This window comes from Rattus norvegicus, chromosome 10, assembly GCF_036323735.1.
Source record: "Rattus norvegicus strain BN/NHsdMcwi chromosome 10, GRCr8, whole genome shotgun sequence".
Classification (NCBI taxonomy): Eukaryota; Metazoa; Chordata; class Mammalia; order Rodentia; family Muridae; genus Rattus; species Rattus norvegicus.
The window spans coordinates 54,831,483-54,849,184 of record NC_086028.1 but is presented as its reverse complement, the minus strand read 5'-3'; the positions used below and the strand labels follow the sequence as shown (position 1 = coordinate 54,849,184).

Below are 17,702 nucleotides of genomic sequence, written 5' to 3'. Positions count from 1 at the left end.
CTGGTCGCGTCTCTGCGCTTGCGCAGAACGAGATGAGCGCTCTATCTGTACCGCTCCAACCTTCCACTGTCCCTGTCCCTTCCTTTCCCCGCCCCACAACACTGGAAGCAAACCAATCAAGGGAAGAGAGGGGCCGCGCTCGCTCCGTCGGATTGGACTTCCGCCTCCACAAAGTGAGCCCCCATGGAGCCTGGGCAATTTAGGGATGGGCATGCGCCGGAATGACTGCTTGGTCACTTTCACCACCTTTGTCTTTCTCGGTGCGCACACTCCAAAGGGGGGCTGGGAGGGTTGGGACCGAAAGGAAAAAAACTGCCCAGTGCGCAGGCGCTGGGCTTTGGTGTCCATGCGCATGTGTTGACTCTCTGCATCCGTAGGAGAATCAAGAGTCACGGTTCTTGGCTTGAGTAGATTTTTTTTTTTTTAAGTTTTGTGAGACAGGGTCTCCTGTATCCTAGGCTGACCGTGTAGTGCGGGAATGACCTTGAATTCCTGATCCTCCAACCTTCGCCTCCCAAGTGCAAAAATTACAGGCATGTCATTTCCATGCTTGCCCTAAGTTGATTCTAATATTCTAGTAAACTCAATGCCCTGTGAAAAACAAAGTGCCACATAACCTGATACATAAATGCTGAGGAGATTCAAAACAGGAAAAATTGTCACAGAGTAACTAAAACATCCTGGCCTGGAAAGATGGCTCAACTATCAACCTTAACAACTGGAGTTGTATTCCTAGACCCACAAGATGGAAGGAGATATCCCCCACCTCCTGCAAGTTGTCTCCTGACCATCACACATATGACATCATTCATGGTCACCCACACATATAACAGAATTTCTTTTTAAGTAAAAATAAGGAATGTTAAGTGGAGAGATGTCAGCTAGGGGCTGGAGTGATGGCTCAGTGGTTAGAGCGCTGACTGCTCTTCCAGAGGTCCTGAGTTCAATTCCCAGCAACCACATGGTGGTTCACAACCATCTGTAATGGGATCTGATGCCCTCTTCTGGTGCATCTGAAGACAGCTACAATGTACTCAGGGGCCTCTGCCTCCCCCGTGCTAGGATTAAAGTCAAGTACCACAGGCCTGGCTAATAATGCTGCTTAAATTATTTTTAAATTTGCCTGGCATGGTGATGCATGCTTTTTTTTTTCTTTTCTTTTTTTCGGAGCTGGGGACCAAACCCAGGGTCTTGCGCAAGGCCCTGGGTTTGGTCCCCAGCTCGGAAAAAAAAAAAAAAAAAAAAAGATGTTTTATTAGCAGTAGTCAGAGGAGGACATATCTCTGTGAGTTTGTGATCATCCTGGTCTACTTATGATTTCAGGACAGCCATGGATACTTAGTGACAATGGCTCAAAAATTACAACAAAAAATATTTTTTTAAAGCCTGGGAGATGTCTCAGTAGGTAGTAGTCAAGCCTGATTAACCTGAGTTCAATCTCTAGGCCCCACACGGTGGAAAGTTAAAAAGTAATTCCCACACATTTTCCTCTGACTGCCACACATAAGCATGTGTACATGGCCACCCACAGAAAATAAATGGAAAACAGTAAAATTTAGCCATTTATAATTCCAGTTCTAGAAGACTGGACATTCCTTCTGGTCTCTGTGGGTATCAGGCACACATCTGGTAGGCACATTCCTACATGCAGACAAAACACTCATGTATGTAAAAATTAAAAAGTCAGGGCTGGAGAGATGGCTTAATGGTTAAGAGCACTGCCTGCCCTGTCCTGGGTTCACTTCCTGGCAACCACATGGTGGCTCAAAACCATCTGTACTGTGATCTGGTGCTCTCTGCTGGCATGCAGGTGTACATGCAGATAAAGCACTCGTTAAATAAATAAACCTTTGGGGTGGGGAGGGGAGCCTATTAGGAGCTGACAAGTTAGCTCAGCAAGAAGGGATATTTGTTTACGAGACTGGAAACATCTACAATGTCCTGTGGAAGGGCAAAATTGAGTCCTGGAAGGTATCCTCTGACCTCCACAAGCATGCTATGGAAAGGTTCTTTCTACATACATACAAAAATAAATGTATGTTTTTAATATGCCCTATTAAACCAGGTAGTTGTGGCGGTGCATGACTTTGGTCCCAGCACTTGGGAGACAGAGGCAGGCAGATCTCTGAGTTTGAGGACAGTCTGGTCTACAGAATGAGTTCCAGGACAGCCAGGGCTACACAGAGAAACCCTGCCTTGAAAAAACAAAAAAGAAAAAGAAGCATAGTAGATGTCTTCTGTAATTCTAACGTTTGAGAGGCAGATAAAATAGGATTGCAAGTTCCAAGCCAGCCTGAGAGACATAGCAGACTCCAAACATACTAAATAAATAGAAGTAATATGCTGTTAGAGGGCAGAAGGCCTACAATTATTATTGTTATTATTGTTATTGTTATTGTTATTATTATTTGTTGTTGTTATTGTTATTATTATTATTGTTGTTGTTGTTGTTGTTATTACTGTTACTTTGTGTATGTGTGTGTAGTGTGTGCCTGATGTTTGTATGTGGGAGAACAACTCTGTGGAATCTAGATTATAGAGTGAAACTGAGGCCAGTCTGTTTAACTTCATGAGACCCTAACTCAAAACTAAATGCCGCAGTGTATGTGTTTAGCTCAACAGTGGAACACTTGCCATGGCAGATGTAAGACCCTAGGTTCAATCATGAAAAGGCAAATATTACGTACTTTCTCTCACATCCAGAATTTATATTTAAATGCACACACACAGGGGTTGGAGAGATGGCTCAGTGGTTAAGAGCTCCGACTGCGGGGTTGGGGATTTAGCTCAGTGGTAGAGCGCTTGCCTAGGAAGCGCAAGGCCCTGGGTTCAGTCCCCAGCTCTGAAAAAAAAGAACCAAAAAAAAAAAAAAAAAGAGCTCCGACTGCTCTTCCAGAGGTCCCGAGTTCAATTCCCAGCAACCACATGGTGGCTCACAACCATCTGTAATGGGATCCAGATCCAAAACCTTCTTCTGGTGTGTCTGGAGATAGCTACAGTGTACTCACTCTACAGTGTACTCATATACATAAAATAAATAAAAATCTTTAAAAAAAATGCGTGCGCGCGCGCGCACACACACACACACACACACACACACACACACACACGATGATGGAAGCAGACTGTGAGAGAAGACGGATCCTTAATGGGAAAGGAGGTAATGACAGTACTGAGGTTTTTCTCACTGAAGCTAGATTCAACAGCATATATACACATATGCTGATATACAGGACATGGAAATGAGAGAGACTCTGAGGAGAAGAGCACCAGCATAGGAAAGAAATGGGTGAAGGCTGTGGACAGGTATATTATGAGCAAGGTAGCACATGTATTGTGGTACAAGTACACATGTATTTGATGTGTTAATTAAAACAAAAAAATATCCAAACAGGCTTGAGAACTTCCAGAAAGCTGCACATAGGCAGTTTTCTGGATGGTGGCCCACCTGGACCTCGTCAGGATGCTCCAACTTAACGCTGTTCCTCCTCACCCCAAACATTTCATATGTAACCTTTGCAGTAACATCCTCAACAGTAAACTGTAAACTTGTTTGCTAATTCTGTGGGCCATTCTAGCAGATTCACTGGATCTGAAGACAGGCTGTGGTAACCTGATTTATAACCAGTTGGTCGGAAGTATTGCTAAAACAATGACTGGGACTTGACTTTGGCACCTGAACTCAATGATAGAGGCAATTGTGGAGAGTGAGCCCATAACCTGTGGGAGCTGCGCCCTCTCCAGGCAGGTGGTGTTAAAAACAATTGAGTTCAACAACTTTCAACACTAACAACGATTAGTGCTAGCTGTGCTTGGTCTCTGTGTGCACGCAGATGTGTGTACTTCATGTGCTTGCATGGGTGTGGAGGTTAAAGGCCAAGGCTGAAGTCTTCCTCGATTAACTTTCATTTCTTTTTAAGTTTTATTATACTTATTTGTTGGGGGCAGACGTACCATTGCACGACTATTAAGAGCCAACTCAGGCCCTTAGACAGAATCATCTCAACAGCCTCACCATCTTATTCATACATTTGGTTGTTTTGGTTGTCTTTTGTTTTCGAGTCATGGTCTCTCTACAGAGCCCTAGCTATCCTGGAACTCACAGAGATCCACTGGCCCCTACTTCTGGAGTGCTTGACTCAAAGACATGCCTGACCACCCTTGGTACTATCATATTTTTTTGAGAAAGGCTCTCACAATGAACCTGTATCTCACCCATTTCATGAGTCCCTGTCTCCACCTCCCCAGCACTGAGATATCAGATGCACACTACAGTACCAGTCTTTTATGCAAGTGATAGAGACTCAAATGTAGGTCCTCATATTTCCAGGCAAGGATTTTACTGATGGAACCATCTTCTTAGCCCCTTCTATAATTGTTAAGGTCATAACAGTGTTCTGTTAATGAAGGTGATAGGTATAGGAAAAACTGAATTTGGATCTTGTTCTCTTGGCTGAGTTGTATTTTAAAAAAATAATCAGAGGGCTGGAGAGATGGCTTAGTGGTTAAGAGCACTGTCTGCTCTTCCAGAGGTCCTGAGTTCAATTCCCAGCAACCACATGGTGGCTCACAACCATCTGTAATGAGAACCCATGCCCTCTTCTGGCAAGCAGGTGTACGTGCAGAAGGAGCACTCATATACATTAAATAAATAAATATTTTTTAAAGTTAGATGATTTTTTAAATATTGGGTATTCAATCCAGAGGAGTATATCTGTTGCAGAATGCCAGAATTGGGAAGGTATGACTTAATGGTCTTTTTAAAAAATATACTTATTTTTATGTATTTTACCTGCTGGTATATGTCCATGCAAGGGTGCCAGATCCCCTGGAACTGGAGTTAAAGACAGTTATGAGCTCCATGTGGGTGATGGGATTTGAATCTGTGTCCTCTACAAGAGCAGCCAGTGCTCTTAAGTGCTAGATCACTTTCTAGCCCCTTGGTTTTTGTTTATTAAGACAGAGTTGCTTCTGTGGTTCAGGCTTGCCTAGAACGTATTGTGGAACACAGGCTAGCCCTCTGACTCATCCTCCTACCTCATCTTTCCAAGTTCTGGAATCACAGATGTGAGTCGCCATGTCTGCCTCGAAAAGGTAGGATTTCTGTTGTTTAAATGATTTGTCATACACTTAACTTAATGGTGTTTTGCCTGAACATATGCACACGCACCATGTATGGGCCTGAGGCCCAAGTAGATGGATGTCGGACCCGCAGGAAGTGTGGTCCAGCGAACCAGAACCTGACCCTCCAGAAGAGCATAAGCTGTTTCTAGCCACTGAGCCATTTCCCCTGCCCTCTACATTGAAACCAAACCCAGGGCCTATCAAAGACTAGGCAGGTGCTCTTCCTAGCCCCAGGTACACAGTTTTTAATTTAATTTTATTTTATTTTTACATTCTTTGTCTGCATTTGTGCCTGCACACCAGAAGAGGGCATCAAATCCCACTATAGACATTTGTGAGCTGGGTGCTGGGAATTGAACTCAAGACCTCTGGAAAAGGTCAAGACCTCTAAACCTCTGAGCCATCTCTCCAGCCCCACAGTGCATTGCTCTTTTTTTTTCTTCTTTCCTTTTTCTCTTTTTCCCTCCAAGACAAGGTTTTCCTGTGTAGCCCTGGCTGTCCTGGAACTGGCAGTGTTGTTGACCAGGCTGGTCTCAAACTCAGGGATCTGTCTGCCTCTGCCCCCCGTGTGCTGGGATTAAGTGCCTGTGCCACCGTACCTGGTTTTCAAAATCTTTTTAGTTTTATTTTGAGACAGCATTTCCCCCAAATCTCTAAGAATTCTCAAGTCTTCTGCCTCACCCTCCTGATTATCTGGGATTACAGACCTGCATCACCAGGCTCCATCCTGGATGAACTGGTTTGTTTTTTTTCTGGAGCTGGGGACTGAACCCAGGGCCTTGCACCCGCTAGGCAAGCGCTCTACCGCTGAGCTAAATCCCCAGCCCTGAATTGTTATTTTTAAATATAGTCTTTATTATGTGTATGGGTGTTTTGCTTATGTGTATATCTGTGTACCATGAGCATGCCGTGCCCATGCATTACTAGAATGAGCCATGGCATCCTTGTCTCCACACACAAATAAATGAAAAAAAAAAAAAAAACCAAAAATCTAAAAAAGGAAGGCTGGAGTGATGGCTCAGCAGTTAATAGCACCGTCTGCCCTTCCAGAGGATCAAGGTGCAATTCCCAGCAACCACATGGCACCCATCTACACCTCCAAGATCTGACACCTGCACACAGACATACATGCAGGTAAAATACCAAGGCACATAAAGGGAAATAAATTATTTTTTAATTAAAAAAAATAAAAAAGGACAAGGGCCAGGCCCTGGGCATGTAGCTCAGTTGGTAAGGCGCGTGCCCTCCTAGCAGGCATTAGCCAGCCCCGAGTTCCACCCCTCACAGCTCTGTGAGGTGGGCATGGTGGGAGAGCTGCAATTCTCTGCTACACGGAGTTAGAGGCCTGTCTGGGCCAGAGACTGTCTCAAAACAAGACAAAAGAGGACTGAGGTGGTGGCACACACTTTTAATCCCACACTCTCAAGGCAGAAGTAGTAAATCTGTGAGTTCTAGGCCAGTCTGATGGTCTACACAGTGAGTTTCAGACCAGCCAGAGCTACGTAGTGTAGACCATGTCTAAAAAGAGTGTAGGAAGGGCGGCTGGAGAGATGGCTCAGGGTTAAGAGCAGGTCCTAAGTTCAATTCCCAGCAACCACATGGTGGCTCACAGCCATCTGTAAAGGGATCAGATGCCCTCTTCTGGTGTGTCTGAAGACAGCAACACAGTACTCACATACATAAAATAAATCTCAAAAAAAAAAAAAAAAAGAAGGAAAACAACCTGTTTATTGTTTCCAGTGTCTTAAAGATTTGTTTTGCTCTTGTTTAATGTCAAATTAGTAATAAGAATATTAATTTATTTATTTTTAATGAAACAGGTCTCACTTTTGCTGGTGGGCCCCGAACCCACCCCTGAGCTTGAGATTTTCATACTCCTGACAGCTTCCCAGTACCGTGCCACCACACCTACCTGTTAGAGGTTGATTAGTTAAGGGGAGGCAACTGCTCCTTCCCAGTGTCCCTTGAGATGCTGACAGCAGCTTGGGGGCTGTGACCTTTAACATGTCAGTCCTAAAATATCTTTGGGTTCCGAAGATGACTGCCAAGCCTGACATGCCATTGCCTATGCTCTCTTCTTCTTCTTTCTTTTTTTTTTTTTTAAAGATTATTTATTATATATAAGTACACTGTAGCTGTCTTCAGACACACCAGAAGAGGGCATCGGATCTCTTTACAGATGGTTGTGAGCCACCATGTGGTTGCTGGGAATTGAACTCAGGACCTCTGGAAGAGCAGTTGGGTGCTCTTAACCGCTGAGCCATCTCTCCAGCCCCTTCTTCTTCTTTCTAACAGGCTAGAGCCAAGACTAGGGTGTCCAGAGTCCTTGGGGCCCACCACTACCCCTGCCTTTTTGGCTGTCCCAGCCCTCATCAGAGCAATATTCAAACAGAAGGGTTTCAAAATGGCTGCAGCAGCATATCCTCTACCCATCAGGGTAAAGTAGGTATTTTATTTGTGGTCCCCAACAAGGCTTCCCCCGCTTGCTTCCACTCTTTCTATACTTTAGAAATCTGCATCCTGGGAGGCTCTGAGTGAGTGTCTGTCCAGGTCAGTGCCTGTGAATCTTAGGAACTCCAGATGGTAACCCCAAAGAAGAGAGAGAGGGGGGATAAGTCAGCATCCGGCCAACTCCCTCATTGCCTCTCCTTCAAATCGAAAGGAGAGCCAGCCTTCCGATTCGGTCAGATCTTGAGCCCCTAGAAACTTGTACAAGTTCACGGCCTTCTTGTTCCAGTTCAGAACTGCCAGGCGGAACTGGGAGCACCCCTTACGCAGAGCGACCTGTAGGAAGACATACACTTACTGCCCAGGGCTCAAAAGAGAATGGCTGGGCAGTGGTGGTGACACACACCTTTAATTCCTGCAGAGGCAGGCAGACCTCTGAGTTTGAGGCCAGCCTGTCTACAGAGCAAGTTCCAGGACAGTCAGGACTACACAGAGAAACCGTGTCTTGAACTACAAACAACTAAAAGAAGAAGAATCTTTCTCATGCCCTCATTCAGCCTCAAACCCTCAGGTTTTTTTTGTTTGTTTGGCTGACTGGCTGTCTTTTGTTTGGGGTTGTAACTAGTTTGTAAGCCCCACCCCTTTGCTCACCTCAGCCACCTTTTTGATTATTTTGGTACCAATCCCTTGACCTATAGTGGAAAAAGGGACAGGAGGAATTATTATTTGAATAGAAAGAGTATCAAAGGAAGCCATAGGCTGAGATTAGGGAAAGGGAATGGGTCTGAGAACTGTTTGGTAGGTCTGTGGGCACCCTGTCCACCCTTAGCCCCAGCCAGTACCCCGATATTTCGGCATCACATAGATGTCTTCCAGATAAATGTTTCGTCCGGTCCATGTGCTGTAGATGAAGTAGTAGAGCCCGTAGCCCACCACAAGGGACCCTGAAAATGAGAGAGAAGGGTAAGATTCTGGGGGGAAAGACACCGAGGATGCCCGGAGGCTTCCTTACCTTGTGGCTCCCCAGGGGCTGGAATAATCTCTGCCACCAAACAGTGAAAGAAAGGGTTCTCTCCAAAGCCATCTGCTCTCAGGGCTACAGAGATCGGAGGTATGACAAAAAAGGCAGAGGGGGGCGGGGAAGGACGGGAACCTGGATTAAAGCCGGGTCCGGTAGTTACCATCCTAGGAATCCATCCTTCCACCGCCTTATCCACCCCCCAGCCCCAACCCGGATCTCCGCTCCGGTCTCAGTCAGGACCCAGGTGCACAGTCCCACCTACCTTCTTCACTGATCTTCACCTGATGGGACAGTTTCTCGAACTCTGCCAGTTCCTATAATGGGAGTACCAAGACAACACTAAGGCAGGAAGGCCCTGGTGCTCTAAGAACAGGATCCAAAGGTACACCCTCATTTCCCACTCTCCCCACTCCAGCCAAGCTGCTCCCGGCGCCCCTGGCACTGCTCCCCCGCCCCCCCACCCCCCGCAGTCTTCACCCGAATCATCCTCATAATGTCTCCACAATCGCTCTCCTTGGCCTCTCGGATTCGCGTGGAAGCCATCCTAAGCCTCACTGTCAAAAATCAAAGATCAAAGACAATTCCCATGTCTGTAGAACCGCAGAAAGGACCTACAGCTCAGGTCTCAAAGGGTTGGGAGCAAGGGGCAGAAGAAATGTTGGGAGCTCCCAGACAGGATTATGGCACCAACCGGTCTCAGCCCGACGGACTAGCCCGCCTGGTGGTCTCTTCTGCCACAAAAGGCCTTAAATGTTGTGCCCCTCCGCACCTCTCTCCAGCCAATCAGCTTACTGGTTAAGACCATTTTCCACCCCCACCCCCTGTCCCGCCTCGCCTCGCGGGTCCCGTGACTCGGCTCGGCGCCCGAACTACTTAAGCCTCCTCTTCCAGCTTGTGTCGTTCATACCCCAGGCTTAAAAGCCTCTCCTACGCTGCTTTAGTTTTCACTCTTAGCCTTCTAACCTCTGGGGCACCCGAGACCCTCAGCCGTTTCCAGTAGCTGTCTGTCATTGGCAGTGGAAGCCTTGTCTGCTTCTGGCGGGTTTCCCTCCCTCCCTCCCTCCCTCCCTCCCTCCCTCCCTCCTCCTTTGATTCTGGACATTAAATCCAGTACCTCAGGACATGCTGAAAAAGCCCCACACTTGCTTCCTATAGCTGTTTTGTGGTTCATAATGTTGTCTTCAAAGGAACAATGTTTCCACATTAGGTCCTGTAACAAGTCCCGGTAGGTCCCTTATTCTTTTTTTCTCCTTTATTTCTGATAGGGCCCAGGCTAGGCTCAAAATTGCTTTGTAGTCAAGGATGACCTAGAACTCCTGATTTTCCTGCCTCTACCTCCCAAGTGGTGGGATTATGTATGTCACCATTATCTGACTTAGCCTCAGACCTTTGGTGTTCTGGGCTCAATACCCCTTGTTCTCCAGTAGCAACTAGGACTACAATCTTGTGCCACCACGTCCACCTATTTTTTTTTATTTATTAATTTATTTTATGTGAGTACACCATCACTGTCTTCAGACACACCAGAAGAAGGCATCAGATTTCATTACAGGTGGTTGTGAGCCACCATGTGGTTGCTGGGATTTGAACTCAGGACCTTTGGAAGAGCAGTCAGTGCTTTTAACCACTGAGCCATCTCTCCAGCCCCACCTATTTTTTTGAGACAGAGTCTCACTCTAACACCCATACTGGCCTGAAACTCATTATGTAGTTGAGGCTCACCTTAAACTCAAAGCAGTCTCCTTACCTCAACCTCCAAAGTGTTTGGGCTGTAAGGTCTGAGCCACCACATCCACTTAGCCTTGAATTCTTCTATTTTCTTTTTTGTGAGTATGCTGTATGTGCACAGGTACATGCAGGTACGTGTGAATGCTTGGGGAGCAAGAAGTCAACGTTGAGTGTCTTCTTCAGTTGCTCTCTCTTTGGGAGAGGATCCTTTCACTGAACCTGGAGCCTGCTAGGCTGGCTGACCTCTGTACCTCTACCACTCCATCTTCCCCAGCACCAGGGATACAGGTATGTGCCACTTCGCCCAGGTGTAGTGTGGGTGGCGGGCAATCCAAATTCACGACTTCCTATTTATACAGCAAGCCCTTTAACTCTTGAGTCATGGGCTGGAGAGATGACTCCACGGGGTTAAGAGCACTGACTGCTCTTCCAGAGGTCCTGAGTTCAAGTCCCAGCAACCACACGGTGGCTCGCAACCATCTGTAATGGGATCTAGCTACAGTGTACTCATATACATAAAATAAATAAAAAAATAATTTTTGAAAAAGTCTGAAACCGGACAGAGTTGGAGGAAGTGGCACCACTATTTAAAAAAAAAAAAAAAACAAAAAAAAAAAAACCCGGGGTTGAGGATTTAGCTCAGTGGTAAAGCGCTTGCCTAGCAAGCGCAAGGCCCTGGGTTCGGTCCCCAGCTCCGGAAAAAAAAAACAAAAAAAAACCCCCACCAGCACCACCAACGAAACTCTTGAGTCATTTCCTCAGCTGAGCCTTGAACTCTGGCTCTGAGCCTCAGTAGCTATGATTACATCTCCCCCACCACACACACACATCTGTGTTTGTTTGTCTTTATGTGTATGGGTATTGAGTGTTTTGCCTGCACGTATATATGTGCACCACATTTGTCTCAGTAGCCCTCAGAAGTTAGAAGGGGATGCCCATGCCCAGAACCGCGCTTATGGATGGTTTTGAGCTGCTGTGTGGGTTCCAGGGATCAAACTTAGGTCCCCTTAACCACTCAGTCATCGCTCTGAGTCATCTCTCCAGCTGCCATTTATTTGTTTGTTTGTTGTCGTTTGGCCTGCATGTCTGCCTGTGTGTGGGTATTGGAGCCCCAGGGAGTGGACAGTTGTGAGAGCTGCCATGCGGGTGCTGAGAATTGAACCTGGAACTTCTGGAAGAACAATCAGTGCTCTTAACCACTGAGCCATCTCTCCAGCCCCATGACTCTTTTTTTTTTTTTATGTGTTTATTTTCTAGACTGGACAACCTGAATTGGGTGTTGGGTTCTTTTTTTCTTCACTTTTTTTTTTTTTTTTTTTTTGGTTCTTTTTTTCGGAGCTGGGGACCGAACCCAGGGCCTTGCGCTTCCTAGGTAAGCGCTCTACCACTGAGCTAAATCCCCAGCACCCCCCCTTTTTTTTTTTAATGAGTACACTGTCTCTTGTCTACAGACACACCAGAAGAGGGCATCAGATCCCCATTCCAGATGCTTGTGAGCCACCATGTGGTTGCTGGGACTTGAACTCAGGACCTTTGGAAGAGTAGTCAGTGCTCTTAACCACTAAGCCATCTCTCCAGCCTGGGTGTTTCTTTTTATAACTTTTTTTTTTGGAGGGGGGAGAGGCAGAGTCTTTTTTTTTTTTTTTTTTTAGGAGCTGGGGACTGAACCCAGGGCCTTGTGCTTGCTAGGCAAGTGCTCTACCACTGAGCTAAACCCCCAACCGGGAGAGGCAGACTCTTACTATGTATCTGTTTGTCCTAAAACTCACTGTGTACAGGTTGACTTCAAACTCATAGAGATCCGCCTACCTCTGTCTCCTAAGTGCTGGGATTAAAGGCCTGTGCCACTATGCCCAACATAACTTTCTTTTTAATATATAATTTAAAGATTTATTTATTTATTTTATGTATGTGAGTACACTGTAGCTGTCTTCAGACACACCAGAAGACAGTATTAGATTCCATGACAGATGGTTGTGAGCCACCATGTGGTTGCTGGGAATCAAACTCAGGACCTCTGGAAGAGCAGCCAGTGCTCTTAACTGCTGAGCCATCTCTCCAGTCCTTAATATATAATTTAACATTTTTTAATTTTATTTTATGTGCATGGGTGAACCACTTATATGCCTGGTACCTACAGAGGCCAAAAAAGGGTACTGGGTTCTTTGGAACTAGAGTTATATATAGTTGGTTACAAGCGATCACAAATTGTGAATTGAACCCCAAGACCTCTGGAAGAGCAGCCTGTGCCCTTTGCCATTGGGCCATCTCCCATCTCCCCAGCCCCCACCTTTTTTTTTTTTTTTTTTTTTTTGAGACAGGGTTATGTAGTCTTGGTTGGTCTAGAAATGACTGCACAGAAGTGGCTGGCCTCGGGCTGGGGATTTAGCTCAGTGGTAGAGCGCTTACCTAGGAAGCGCAGGGCCCTGGGTTCGGTCCCCAGCTCCGAAAAAAAGAACAAAAAAAAAAAAAAAAGAAGTGGCTGGCCTCTAACACACAGAGCTCGATCTGCCTCTGCCTCTGCCTCACACATGCTGAGAGACAAGCAGACAAGCAGAGTAAAAGTGAGTTTGGAAGGGCTGGAGAGATGGCTCAGTGGTTAAGAGCACTGACTGCTCTTCCAGAGGTCCTGAGTTCAATTCCCAGCAACCACATGGTGGCTCACAACCATCTGTCATGAGATCTGATGCCCTCTTCTGGTGTGTCTGAAGTCAGCTACATGTACTTACATATAAATAAATAAATCTTTAAAAAAAAAAAAAAGTGAGTTTGGTTCTTAGCACCCGGATGGAGAGGCTCACAAACGATGTAACTCCAGCTCCAGAGGATCCAACCTCTCTTCTGACCTCCTCTGGCGCCTGGGGCCTCATCCCATAGACATATATACACAATTAAAAATTAATTATTGCTGGCCTGGAACTCCCAGTGTGAACCAGGCTGACTCACAGAGATCCACCTGCCTCTGCCTCCCAAGCAATAGGATTAAACCGATGTACAGCTATGCCCAACTAGAAATATTTGTTGCTTTTTTTATTATTTCCTCCTTCCTTTAAGAAAAAAAAAACATTTGTTCCAGTGCATGCATGCACGTGTGTGTGTGTGTGTGTGTGTGTGTGTGCGCGCATGTGTGTAATATGCCTGTGCACACGTGTGCAGACCTGTGTATATGGTGGTCAGGAACAATTCTCAGAGTCGTTTTCCTCCGTCTGTTGTGTGCATCCTGTGGAATGAACTCAGGTCATCAGGCTTGGCTGGGGATGCTTTTACCCACACTGAGCCATCTACACTCCCACCATTTAGAATAGTCTTTCTGTGTGGTCCAGATTGGCCTTGAACTCATGATTTTGCTGTCTCAACCTTGGGTGCTTGGGTTATAGGCAGATTTCTTCATAGTATCCATTAAACACAGAAAGACAATACTTTCTTGTGAGAGCAACCTCATAGGTCTGGGAAATCTAAGGGAGGCATTCATGTCGGATCCCGGGCATTCTGCCTGCATTGTCTCGATCCTCATTCCCAGCAGCCCCATAGAAGAAGGATTATGTTCCTCATTTAACAGACAAGGTCACTGAAGCACAAAAGTGAAGTGTGTCTCCCTAGGTCAGTCAGCAAGATTTCTGGATTCCACACCTCAACATTAGCCTCGACAGAGGATGCTCGTTGCAGACGCAGGGAGAATTGTTTCCAGATCTCAAGTGTAACCTAGATAGCCTCCCCTTGTGGGAGGAAGGCTTGGAGGAGCTACACTAGATAACAGTGGAGGAGAAGAGATGTTCTCCATAGATGTCCTGGCTGCAGGGGATAGTAGTGGAAGGACTCTGTCCCTCATCTCATCTGCCTTCAGAGGGGCCGCATGGTCAGGGTCAGTGTCCCTATCTCTTGCCCCCCTTCTTCCCCCGGAGCAACCTTTAACCCTCCACCACCCATGTGAGAGGCTACCTACCCCCACTGCTTCTCCTCAGATATTCTGAGCCACTGGGTGGACAGCTGCTAACTATGGAGAAGGGAGAGGTGGCCTCCTTGCGTTGCCGACTGCTTCTGTTGTTGCTACTATTGACGCTGCCTCCCACCCACCAGGGACGGACCCTGAGACACATTGACCCTATCCAGGTGCAAAGAAGAACGAGATAGGATTCTCAGCCTCTGTGTGTTTAAATGAACTTGCGTTTTAGCCCTGCCTTTCTCTTCCTCTGCTCCTCTGACCCTGTAACTGTACTTCTGTCTCTGAAATGCCTCTGGTTGGCTTTTTTTCTTTTTTTTTTTTTTTTTTCTTTTCCTGACAGAGTGCTCAGGACTCTCCTGCTAAATACCTCAGCAATGGCCCAGGACAAGAGCCCGTCACTGTTCTGACCATTGACCTCACCAAAATCAGCAAGTAAGGGAGCCACTTGGCCTCTTAACCCAGTCCTCTGACCTCCCCTTCCCACCCCGTCTGCCCTCTCCCCTTTTCTATACTCTCTATATATTTTCTCCCAGAACCCTGAAACCCCCACATCCCATCTACAGTCTCCCCTTCCGTGTCCTTCCAGACCCTCTTCCTCCTTTGAGTTTCGAACCTGGGATCCAGAGGGAGTGATTTTTTATGGGGACACCAACACTGAAGATGACTGGTTCATGCTGGGACTGCGGGATGGCCAGCTTGAAATCCAGCTGCACAATCTCTGGGCTCGGCTTACAGTAGGCTTTGGCCCTCGGCTGAATGATGGGAGATGGCACCCGGTAAGAGAACTCTGCCTCCATGGGGAGGGGTCACCCTAATGTGATTTGAGGAAGAACAAGAGCATCCCTTCAGCGTGGTCCTGTGTCTCAGCAACACACAATCCCTGGGAAAGTAGCTCTTCTTGTCCCCCACTTCCGTCAGATGGGAATCCCAAGGCTGAGTCAGTAAGTAAGCGACAGTCTTCGTGAGCCAAGCTTGCATCCTCTTTCTGCTGTGCCAGGCTGCCCCTGAGACAGGCTCCGGGGCCCTCTCATTCTGCTTCTCACCACCTCCTGTAGGTGGAGCTAAAGATGAACGGGGATTCACTGCTGCTATGGGTGGATGGAAAAGAGATGCTATGCCTGAGACAAGTTTCTGCATCCCTGGCTGACCATCCCCAGCTCAGCATGAGGATTGCACTAGGGGGGCTCCTCCTCCCCACTTCCAAACTTCGGTTTCCGGTAACTATATCCCGGGGCTAAGCTATGGAAATCTAAGTTCAGATTTTAGGGAGGGGGAGTCGAATAAAAGCTACATGGAGAAAAGCTAAATGCTTGCATTTCTGAGGAAATTTGCTACAGCTTGGGGTTCAGATGCCCTAATTCCACCTCCCAATAATTTCCCTCCCTTCCACTCCCACCCACTTTTAGCTCGTTCCTGCCCTGGATGGCTGTATACGCCGAGATATCTGGCTGGGCCACCAGGCCCAGCTCTCAACCTCTGCCCGAACTAGCCTTGGGAACTGTGATGTGGACCTGCAACCTGGACTGTTCTTCCCTCCAGGGACCCATGCAGAATTCAGTCTCCAAGGTAGACTTTTGAAAGTCTCTTTCTCCTCCAAGGCCAGCTCTGCCTTCTGCTGTCTCTCTTAAACACTATGCTCACCTCTCCATAAAACCCAAATCTTTTTTTGTTTTTTTGTTTTTTTTCCTTTTCTTTTTTTTTCGGAGCTGGGGACCGAACCCAGGGCCTTGCAAGCGCTCTACCACTGAGCCAAATCCCCAACCCCATAAAACCCAAATCTTTTTTTTTTTTTTTTTTGGTTCTTTTTTTTTTTTTTTTTTTTTCGGAGCTGGGGATCGAACCCAGGGCCTTGCGCTTCCTAGGTAAGCGCTCTACCACTGAGCTAAATCCCCAGCCCCAAAACCCAAATCTTAAGGCCTGAGGAGGATCATCTCTCCCCCCAGACATTCCCCAGCCTCACACAGACCCCTGGACCTTTTCTCTGGAGCTGGGATTTAAGCTGGTGGATGGAGCAGGACGACTCCTTACTCTTGGGACAGGGACAAATTCTTCTTGGCTCACCCTTCACCTCCAAGACCAAGTAAAGGGACAGGATGGGATGCTGGCTAGATTTAGTGGATTATGGGGAAATGAGGCAAGGGAGGCTTTTGATAGTAGAATGGCTTAAGGGGGCATTGTGATCAGCATGCATGCCTGGGACATATCCACAGAATGCAAACTGCTTTTACCTAGAATGCATGTTTACTTGGGGCTGGATATTGTTTCATAGAAGTTCAAACCAGGAAGCTGCATGGGAATATAGATCAGAGGCTGAATTAAAGTAGTTAGAGGGACTGTGAGGTCCTGCATTCTTTCCCGTCTTAATGCCTATCTCTACCCCACCCACTGCAGACGGTGGTTCTGTCTTCTGAAGCAGAACCTAAACTAGCTTTACCCTTGGCGGTGGGACTCCCTCTTCAACTGAAGCTGGATGTATTCAAAGTAGCCTTGAGCCAAGGACCAAAGATGGAGGTCCTTTCTACATCTCTTTTAAGACTTGCCTCCCTCTGGAGACTCTGGTCCCACCCTCAGGGCCATCTCTCCCTTGGGGCTTTACCAGGTAAGAAAATGCCACATAAGTCACATAAGTATGTTAGCTGAAGGAGAGGGAACACATTCTGAGGGGCAGGAAACCGCTGGGAGGAAAGAGAGGGATGACTTGTGTGTGTGTGTGTGTGTGTGTGTGTGTGTGTGTGTGTGTGTGTTGCTCAAACACAGAGTGCAAGCCTATCATTCATGAGGCCTATGGTTCTATAACTAGAATATAAAACTGGAATAGGAAGGGGAGACGGGGGAGCCAGGCATGGTGTACATATATGCTCTACACCATCCTCCTGATGCTCTACCAACCTCCTTCTCTAGGAGAGGACTCTTCTGCTTCCTTTTGCCTGAGTGACCTTTGGGTACAAGGACAGAGACTGGACATAGACAAAGCCCTGAGCAGAAGCCAGGACATCTGGACTCATAGTTGCCCTCAGAGCCCTAGCAATGATACCCACACCTCCCACTAAACCCCTTTGAGAAGCAGGCACGGCTGTGCACATCCTTAAATCCCGGAGAGGTGAATTGGGACCTCAAGGTTATCCTTGGCTATATGACATGTTTGAGGCCAGCCTGGGCTACATGAAACCCTGCCTTCAAAAATAAAAAAGAACTTTGGATGCAACTGACTCCTTTATTCAACAAATATTTACTGTGCTCTGGCAGAGGACCAGGCAGTAAGGCAAGCAGTGAGATATAAGGAAGAACAAAACAATCATGCTTCCTTTGGATGCTCACAGACCCTTAGGAGAGGCAGGTTTGCTTCCAAGGGCAACAAATGGAAGGATAAATGGAAGTTGTATGTGTTGCAAAAATGCACAGAGTTGATGAGGCTATGACATAGTCAGGAAGGCAAAG

At 46.8% G+C, this 17,702-nt stretch overlaps 2 protein-coding genes across 16 annotated transcripts; one reads left to right on the top strand and one right to left on the bottom strand.

Annotated features, from left to right (window-relative positions):
- Positions 1 to 22: 22 nt before the first annotated feature.
- Shbg (sex hormone binding globulin) lies at positions 23 to 17,469 on the top strand. 9 transcript variants are annotated; one of them, XM_008767771.3, is made up of 10 exons: positions 35 to 173; positions 4,960 to 5,094; positions 10,443 to 10,609; positions 14,605 to 14,696; positions 14,851 to 15,040; positions 15,320 to 15,481; positions 15,671 to 15,830; positions 16,208 to 16,344; positions 16,656 to 16,863; positions 17,166 to 17,469. In XM_008767771.3, exons 3-10 carry the CDS (start codon positions 10,463 to 10,465, stop codon positions 17,312 to 17,314), a joined length of 1,245 nt encoding a protein of 414 aa, XP_008765993.1. In that variant the 5' UTR covers positions 35 to 173; positions 4,960 to 5,094; positions 10,443 to 10,462; the 3' UTR covers positions 17,315 to 17,469. The 9 variants fall into 9 exon arrangements, with proteins under 9 accessions (XP_006246654.1, XP_008765993.1, XP_017452502.1 ...); XM_017597013.2 differs by having other exon boundaries at positions 37 to 173; positions 4,983 to 5,094; XM_039085222.1 differs by lacking the exon at positions 10,443 to 10,609 and having other exon boundaries at positions 37 to 173; positions 4,983 to 5,094.
- Positions 7,534 to 9,654, bottom strand: Sat2 (spermidine/spermine N1-acetyltransferase family member 2). Of its 7 annotated transcripts, none has more exons than XM_039086317.2 (7): positions 9,557 to 9,654; positions 9,071 to 9,147; positions 8,856 to 8,907; positions 8,585 to 8,725; positions 8,415 to 8,516; positions 8,224 to 8,264; positions 7,534 to 7,908 (listed from the first exon to the last, which is right to left on the bottom strand). In XM_039086317.2, the coding sequence occupies exons 2-7, from the start codon at positions 9,134 to 9,136 to the stop codon at positions 7,741 to 7,743; spliced, it is 570 nt and encodes a 189-aa protein (XP_038942245.1). In that variant the 5' UTR covers positions 9,137 to 9,147; positions 9,557 to 9,654; the 3' UTR covers positions 7,534 to 7,740. The 7 variants fall into 7 exon arrangements, with proteins under 7 accessions (XP_038942245.1, XP_006246805.2, XP_038942244.1 ...); XM_006246743.4 differs by having other exon boundaries at positions 8,585 to 8,668; XM_039086316.2 differs by lacking the exon at positions 9,557 to 9,654 and adding an exon at positions 9,285 to 9,441.
- Positions 17,470 to 17,702: the final 233 nt, after the last annotated feature.